This window comes from Chinchilla lanigera, unplaced genomic scaffold, assembly GCF_000276665.1.
Source record: "Chinchilla lanigera isolate Chin_1 unplaced genomic scaffold, ChiLan1.0 scaffold00023, whole genome shotgun sequence".
Lineage (NCBI taxonomy): Eukaryota > Metazoa > Chordata > Mammalia > Rodentia > Chinchillidae > Chinchilla > Chinchilla lanigera.
This window is the reverse complement of record NW_004955424.1, coordinates 12,047,345-12,056,073: the sequence shown is the minus strand read 5'-3', so window position 1 is coordinate 12,056,073 and position 8,729 is coordinate 12,047,345. Positions and strand designations below refer to the sequence as shown.

General features: G+C 45.1%; 1 protein-coding gene across 1 annotated transcript; it reads right to left on the bottom strand.

Annotated features, from left to right (window-relative positions):
• Nucleotides 1–6,528: 6,528 nt before the first annotated feature.
• LOC102013519 (probable N-acetyltransferase CML1) lies at nt 6,529–8,244 on the bottom strand. The gene is made up of 2 exons (XM_005385553.1): nt 8,176–8,244; nt 6,529–7,535 (listed from the first exon to the last, which is right to left on the bottom strand). The coding sequence occupies exon 2, from the start codon at nt 7,518–7,520 to the stop codon at nt 6,777–6,779; it is 744 nt and encodes a 247-aa protein (XP_005385610.1). The 5' UTR covers nt 7,521–7,535; nt 8,176–8,244; the 3' UTR covers nt 6,529–6,776.
• Nucleotides 8,245–8,729: the final 485 nt, after the last annotated feature.

Here is an 8,729-nt window from a genome sequence, read left to right as displayed (position 1 = left end):
TCAGGACCTAGGCTTTTCTTTGTTGGTAAGTTTGTAATTACATTTTCAATTTCATTGACTGATATTGGGTTATTCAGGATTTTTATATTTTCTAGATTCAGCTGTGGTAATTCATATATATCTAGGAATCTCTCCATTTCTTCTGTTTTCCATCTGATGAGAGTAAAGATTTTCAAAGTAGGTATTGATGATCTGAATTTCTACAGGATCTGTGGTGATTTCACCCTTTTCATTCCTTATTGCATAAATTTGAGGTTTTTGTTTCATCTTTTGATAAGGTTGGCAAGGGGTTTATCAATTTATTTATTCTGTCAAAGAACCAACTCTTTCATTCATTTAATCTTCATATTGTTTTCTTAGTCTCCATTGCATTAATTTTTGCTCTGATCTTTATAATTTCCTCCCTTCTTTGGGCTCTGGATTTCATTTATTCTTCTTTTTCTAGAAGCTTGAGGTGCAGCATAATTTTTTTTTTGTGTGTGTATGTGTGTCTTTTTGGGACAGGGTCCGCTATGCAGTTCAGGCTGGTCTTGAGCTCATCTTGTAGCCCAGGCTGGTCTTGAACTCACAACAATCCTCCTGTCTCAGCCTCCTGAGTACTGGGATTACAGGAGTGTGCCACCACACCCGGTCTCTTTTTTTTTTGTCTTTTTCAGACAGCCTCTGGCTAAAGGTTGTTTATATGTGCTTATTCTGCTTTCCTGAGGTGAGAATTCATGGCTATAAATTTCTGTCTGAGGACTACTTTCATTGTGTTCCACAGGTAGAAACCCAGACCAAGCAGCTTTGATTACACAACTGTACTCGATCTGAAAGGAACCAATTTACAAAGTTATTCTTTATCCTGCACTGGGACCCTGCATACAGTGTAGTACTGCAGTCCCCAAAACAAAGCCAGGAAAGAGGAGCAGCTTCAGGGCCAGCATAGCTCCCACTGCACAGGACCATGGAATCAGGCCATTGGCGGGAAAGCCGGATGTGGATGGTAACACAGATGCTACAGCTGGTGAGCCACTGGGCTCTTCTTCAAGAGAAGGCTCAAGGCTTACAGAAGTTCATGGAATTTAGAACTTGGGGAAGGAGGAGCTAAAGGCAACACCACGGTAGTTACTCACTGCTTTGGTTGTTCTCAAGGCTGGGGAGATAGGGAGGAACAATGTCATCTGAATACTCTGTCCCCTCCCCACCTTATCCCAGAGTACACTCCAGACTGGTAGCTTTGGGTTTTAATATAAAACCCTGTGACCAAGGAGCCAAATATGTGTGACCTACAAGCTAAGCCCTTTTTTCTTCCAGCACCAAATCCTTTCCAATAACATCATGCTTTTACTGAGGGAGCATTTCTGTTCTAGACCCATTTGGCTAATTTATAGAGTATTGTTGTAAATTGCTTCAAAAAAACTCTAAGATGCAGAGACCGTATATTCTTTCCAGAAAAATGGCAGTATTTTATTTTTTTTCATGGAAAGTTCACAAGGAGTTGAAATGAAACCTTTATAAACTGTCTTCATAATATACAAGTTAATAAACACGAGTTCAATTTTAGAAGGTGTCCCACATTCCAAAATGGTAACATGTTTAGAAATTACAAGGCATCCTTTCCAAGATTTCCAGGGGATGGACATGCTTGCAGGCTGCTGTGCAGAGTGCAAAGTGGCCCCATTCTGTTACCAAGGACAATTAAGGAGTTGATAACCACTTCCCTGAGACTTATAATTCAGTGTAGGTGTGCCAAGTATACAAAAAAATGTACTACAAAGATTTGTTTTTAAATGTAAAGGGAAATTTTTATTTTCAAATTTAATTTAATTTAATTTTTGTCTTTTTGAGACAGGGTCTCATTATGCAGTTCAAGCTGACCTTGAGATCCCTCTGCAGCCCAGGCTGACCTCGAACTCACACCTATCTTCCTACCTCAGTCTCCTGAGTGCTGGGGTTACTGGCGTGTGCCACCACATCTGGCAAAGGGAAATTTTGAAAATGACATAAATTGGTAAAAACAGAAGGATAATGTTGGATGTGGTGGTGCACACCTGTGATGCAGCTCTTGGGAGGCTGAGGTAAGAGGGTCACTGTGAGTTCAAGGCCCAGCTGGGCTACAGAGTGTTTCAGACCAGTCTAAATTGCATAGTGAAAGCCTGTCCAAAAAAAAAAAAAAAAAAAAAGGATAAATTCATACTGGAAAGAATGTTTTTGAGGGTGATGGCCTGGGAAAAATTAATGTCAATGATTCATTAAAAGCACAGGATCTGGAGTTACTGACATATGAGTTTCAGTAATAGATTGAGGTTTGTGGCAGCTTAAACACTCTAAGTATATTCTGCAAGGATGAAGTAAAGAACAAACAAACTGACTAGCCACCTCATTACAAGTCAAACACAGTAAGAATAATATTTCTATCTGTCTTTTGGCTCAGTCTTATGGCCAGATGGATGGGTAAAGAAATATGGTTACCAGGTATAACAGGAGCACCTCCAACATGAGCAACACATAAATAAGCAAATGTGAAAAATAAAATTGGTGCAAGGTACAGAATAAACTTTAAAAACTCATAACATTAGAAATATAAGATAATGCATTGTTTTAAAAAACAAAAAAAATTTTTTTTGCACTACTCGGGATCTAATCCAAGGATTCCTTTTTGCTAGGTTTCTGCTCTACCACAAAACTATATCTCAGCCAAAGAATGGTGATATTTTCTGCAAAAGAAAAAACTCCATTCAAAAAATGAAAATCATAGCTTCAAATATAAAAATATAGAGTTCAGTACAGTGGCACATGTAGTCCCAACTACTTGGGAGGCTGAGGCATGAGGATTGCTTGAGCTCCTGTGTTTCAGGCCAGTTTGGTGTGCACAGAAAAAGCCTATCTCTTTTAACAATAAATTATAACTATTTTATATATGTGTGTGTATGTGTGTACTGAGAGATACAGCAGAGAAGGGCTGCAAGTGTAATTCAGTGGTAGAGTACTATATACATATATTTTTTCAAGGTAAATGTAAATATAAATACCAGGGTGTGGTCCATCTGCTAGATCTAGAGAATAGTGAGTTGGGCTCCTATATGCTGGGTTGGAATTTACCATAATTCATAAATTGACATTTAAGCCCCAGTATCTAAGAAAAAATTGCCCTTTCAAATAGAGCCTTTAAAGGATTGAGCAAGTTAAAAAGAGATCAGTAGCATGAGCCTTAATTCGATATGCTTGCCAGCCTTTTAAGAGGAGGAGGTGGAAGATACAGCTCAGTGATAGAATGTGGAAGATCTGGGGTTCCATTGCATGCACCACACCCCCCCCAAAGGAAGAGGAGACTAGTATTCAGACAAAGACAGAATAAAGAAAATGAAATGTGAAGAGATACAGGGAGATGCTAGCCATGTACAAGATTGGAAGAGAAGCCTCAGAGGAAACCAATCCTGTTGACACCTTTATCTTTTCTTATTACCCAGTACATCTTTCTGAGCTTCTTGTCACATGAGCACTTGTGCCTGAAGACCTCATTCTCCAGCCCTTTTGTCCTTCCCTGGGGTCTCTGCTTGTAGAAACCCCATGTGGCCTGCAGCATATGTGATATTCACAAGGTTGACTATCACCACTTTGCCAAGTCCTCAAATGTTTTCATCAGGCCCAGAGAAAGCTTGTGCCTGCACAGCCATCATCGCCTATTTCCTCATCTCCCCAAACCCTGGTGACCCCCAAGCTGTGTGGACAGCTTGCTTTTGATTTGTACATATTGCCTCAGGCCTCAAGGCACAATTTCTTCCTTTTCATGGACAGCGCCACTTAGTGAGGTTTCCTTGACCTTCCTGTAGCCCTTGGCCTCCTCTGTGACCCAGTCGTGCCCTTCCCCCAGGCATAGACACGCATACGCACCTGCACAGCTTTGGGGTCCTCCTCCAGGTCCTTCAGGAAGAAGTGTGACAGCCCCTCCAACAGGGTTTACAACTGGTCCTGGAGGATGAGCAGGGAGGAGCAGAGTAGCAGACCCTTCCTTCCCTTGCTACCCAACCTCCCCTGGACACTCCTAACCATCTCTCCTCTTGGGAGCTGCCTGCCATGGTGCTTGCAGGAAAATGCTGCCCAAGATTGGTATTTGTTAATATTTAGTCTTTGAATACAAGGTTCGTGGCTGCTCTTGTTGTAAAAGGTGTGTAGGCAACAGGACATCTGGTGTGAGAATCACACTGAGTTGCAAAGGACTAAACTGCAACAATAACCAAATGGAAGTGAATGAGAGGCTTCCTTCCTGCTCAGAAGTGATATTTCTAACCCATTCTCATTGCCCTTTCTGTAAAAACTGCACTTGCTGGACCCACAATGGTAGCAAAGGGGGTGAAAATTGCAGGTTAGGGTACTGTATCAATCAGGGGTCATTAGAGCAAAAGATTTATGATCTACTGTATAAGCATTTACAAGGTAGGCTTACAAGGGCCACCCACAGAGTCAGGTGTGGAAAAGAACAGCAGGGCTACCTGCCAGCTGGAGAGCAGGTGGATTCTGTTGAAATAGAAGGCTTGGAGCCACTGCAGAGTCCTGTTCAAGCCCTTATCAGGAGGCCTAAGAGTCTGCTGGAAGGCTGAAGACTGCATGCTGGGAGAGTCTGAAAAGTCTGTGGTCGAAAGCTGCAGGCAGAGGTCAAAAGGCAATGGCAAAGACTGCAGCTTCTCCCAAGAAGCAAAAGTGAGACTCCCTTTCATTTCCCTTTTTATTCCAGTCCCACTACAAGCCTGTTGGTGGTGCCTCCCAAAATCAGGGTTACTCTTCAGTCTTCAGTAAGTCAGTCATCCAGACACACCCAGAGCTGTCCTAAGCCGATCTGCCGGGCTTTTCTTTTTCAAGTGAATACCACAATTAACAGAAAGAAAGTGCCTGAAGACCTCCAACAGAACTGAGGGAAACACAGCAGGTGGCAGAGGGTGGGAGAGTGCAGGGGTTGGATAGGCCAGGCTGCCGGGCTGCATCTGGGTTCGAAAAGCAGAGACCCAGGTGCAGGTGGGAGATTCCACCAGTGCGGGTACCCTTCCTCAGTGTGCAGAATGTTCCCATTAACATCACTGTGACAGAATTTCCTTCCTGGCCCTTCTTTGGCCTCTTTGGCTCTCTGGCTCCTGATCCCAGCAGGGCCTGTCCAGGTGTGTGAGGATAGCAAATCCATTTCACTGGTCCTGAATGAACTTTCCAAAGCACAGGGAGGATTTGGCCTTCTTCATGCCACAACCTAGCCTCACCCCACTGGGAACTTCTTCTGAGGAAATGGCCTTTCTGGGCAAGAAGAACTGGTATCAGCAACTAATAGAAGAAGCGCTATGTCTTCCTTCTCCCACCTTATTGTGTTATTGTGAGGACCCCATCGCTAAGGGAAAAGATAGTAAGATAGTTCAGGGACAAAAGACCCCTGCGATGAAGGGCAGTGGTAGGGAAGTGTGGTAGATGCATGAATGACTGAGCTCAGAGGAGCATAGGGTGGCAAACCTGAAGAAGGTGAGTGGGTTGGCAGATGGAGTTATGGGTACCATCAAGGACAGGGTCAAGCTCACCAGCAAGGAGGGAGGAAGATTGAGGCATTTAGTTCTAGACTAAAAGTCGGTTGCATTTGGAATCTCGCTATGAATGTAGAAAAGGGGCTGTACGTGGTAAAAGGGCAAAGGGTGCAATGGGCTGTGTCAGGGTGAGCTGCATGATTCTGCAGGGTTTGCTCCAATTGACCCTTAAGTAAGAAGATGATACATGTGCAGCTGGGAGAAGATCCACAGCATTGCTTGTGTGTAACAAGAACTTGGTTGAGGGATGTTGGACTCACGGATTCTGCAGAAGGTCAGTCTGGGATTGGAGGACCAAGGCAGAGTCACCAGAACCCCATGGGTACCCTAGTGTTAGAGATCAAGTAGCTGAAAACAAGGATAATCTGACAAAATCAGCACAGACCCACGTGCCACTCACCCTTGGACTGAAGCTTCCAGGATGACATGGTAAGTTGAAGGCAGCTATGACTCTGGAGTACTGGAGCCTTTGGGGACAGAGCGGGGTCCAATCTGCATCCCAACAGTGACCAATCTAAGACAGTCACACGCTCAACATCCTCTCTCTGTGTGTACAGAGCAAAATGCCCTGCCCTGACTATCCAACTGGATCCAGTCAGTATGTAGCTCAAACACATCCAGGTCTCTTTGTGAAAACATCCTCTACTGCAGCTCCATCTGCCTTCCTCCTTCTATGCACCCACTGGGGACTAGAGAAGATGCAGCTCATTGCTGCCCAAATCTTTTCACAGGACTGAGTCTCTAGCCCTTGCCTATGACTACAGTCAGTGTTCAAGATAGTATTTGGAGAAGACTTTTCTCTTTTCTGCTGTTGTTCTGACTGCTCTTCAGGAACCTTGAACCCTGTCTCATCTAGACGGGTTAAACGAAATGAAGCCCAGATCCCCAAAGAGTAGTCAACTCAGAACATTTGTACAGATATCCTGACCACCAAGGCACCAGCCAAACCCAGCAGAAACTGTTGGCCCACAACTCCTGAGAAAATGTGTGTCTTTTATTGTGACGTGGTTGTTTTAAAGCAACATTATCATGCCACTGGAAAAATGAAGTGGGAGCAATCCACAAAGACAGAATGAAGAAGACCTGTCACTGCCTGAATGCCACCATCAAACATGCTGGACACAGACAGATTGGTACAGGCAATGAGATTTTATGGTGTATAATAGAAATGTCATAGTTTGTTTATGACTACAGCAGACACAATCAGGTTTCCATTAATACAAAACAAATAGATCACAGGCCCCTATCCTGAGCAGAAGGCAGGTGGTACATTAAATGAAACATAGGAATACCTGTTAGCTTCCAGAGTATATTCACAAAAAAATAGCCTGTCTTCTTGAAGCCCATGCCCTGGTAGAGGGCCAGGGCACTGTGCTGTAACATACTTGTCCCAAGTACAACTTCACCATAGCCCTGGTCCCGGGCAAACTGGAGGACAGTCCTGACCAAGGCTTTTGCTATCCCCTCTCCTCGGTGCTCCATGGACACTGAGAGGTGAAACAGCTGCAATTGCTTCTTCCCCGGTGGTGGATTCTTCACTGGCAGAGCACACACAGTGCCCACCACCTGCCCCCCAGACTCAGCAACCCAGAAACAAGAGTCACAGGCACTCAGGTAGGACTTGGTGATGTCAGCCAGGTCAGTGCGCAAACATGTGACCACATACTGCTGCCAGGTGTATCTGGCAAGGAACCACAAGAAGAGGAGCAGAGTGACGCTGGACATGACAGCCAAGAGCCAAGAGCCAGAGAACAGGAGCAGGGAGAGGGGCACCCCCAGCTCAAGCAGTAGGATTCCAGGCAGCATCAGCATGTGGCGGAAGGTGGCAGGGACATGCTCAGCCATCCCTCTGGAGAACAAGTCCAGCACTGGTTTTCGGTCACCCTCCTGGTATATGCGGATGTGATAAGTGGCCATGTTGCTGCTTCTCTGTCTAAAATTTCGCAGTCCTTGGGACACGGCCAAACCTGCCTGCATGACTTCCTTCTAGCCCTGTAGAAGAGAGTAGAATCCATGTGAGTACCCCAGCACTCCTGGTCACCCCAGCACCATGTATACCTTGCTCAGTGTGTGTCCTTCTGATGTCAGCCCAAAGGAATCAGCGGACTACTACTAGAAGGTGAGGGTCAGAAATGTGGTACTGGAACACTGACTCTTCCCATTTTTCCTACCATTTCTAGCTATGTGACCTTTGACATATCACTTAATCTTCCTGAGCCTGCATACGTTCATCTGTAGAACAGGGGAGAAAAAACATCCTGCTTGGTTGAATTGTTGGAGGCTTTAATAGAATAACTTATATGAAAGGCAAGTATTGAAGTTCGCCTCCACTACAACTGCATTACCCAATTTCTGGCTCTCTGAAGCTCTTGGTACACTGAGATGACCTGTGTAGCAGCCAGACCTTGTGTCCTTAGCCTTTGGGTCCCTTCCTGGGGTTTATCTATTACAGTAATCTTGCACTCTCGAGCAGGTGATTTAGCAAAACCTCTAGTGTCCTATTATAAAGGTATTGGATATTGAAAAGGGAAAAGGTTCAAGTACCAAAATGGCCCAATTTTGAGATTCCCCAAGACCCTTTGGATCACTGGGCCCAGACAGAGAGACCTGAGTTTCACCCATGTCCTCTTACCTGATACCACAGAGCCAAGAATGTGCACAGTAGCCTCAGCCTTCAGCTTCCAAGTGACTCTCACAAGAGGCTGTCTAGGGCTTGCCCTGCTTCTTGGCAGCAGATCTGGATGCCACTCATTGGTTGGCTCATGAATCCTTTTTAATCATCAACAGCAAGGTGCGGGAGCAGGCAAGTGCCAGCACAGGAAGCTTTCATCTTTGTGATTCACCTTTTGATCCCCAGGGAACTGTGTGGTAGAAGGACACAGGATACGGGATGGCTCAAGGGTCCTTACCCTCATGGGTCCTGCACCCTCATCTTTCTTCCTTCAGGCCTCAACCCCTCTCACGTGACACTCTAAGTCCTGTGCGCACTCTACCATGGTTCCCTACACATATATGGTAGGAGCCTTGAAACTGCCTCTTGCCTTGGGCTCTCCTATCTCGGTCCAGTGTTCAGCTTTCCTAGGTCAGTAACAAAGCCCTTCACAGCTGCACTTCTTCATGCAGTGTCAAATGGTGCAGATTCAGCCACCCAGAAACAGCAGCCACACAGTCTCTCCTCTGTTCAGG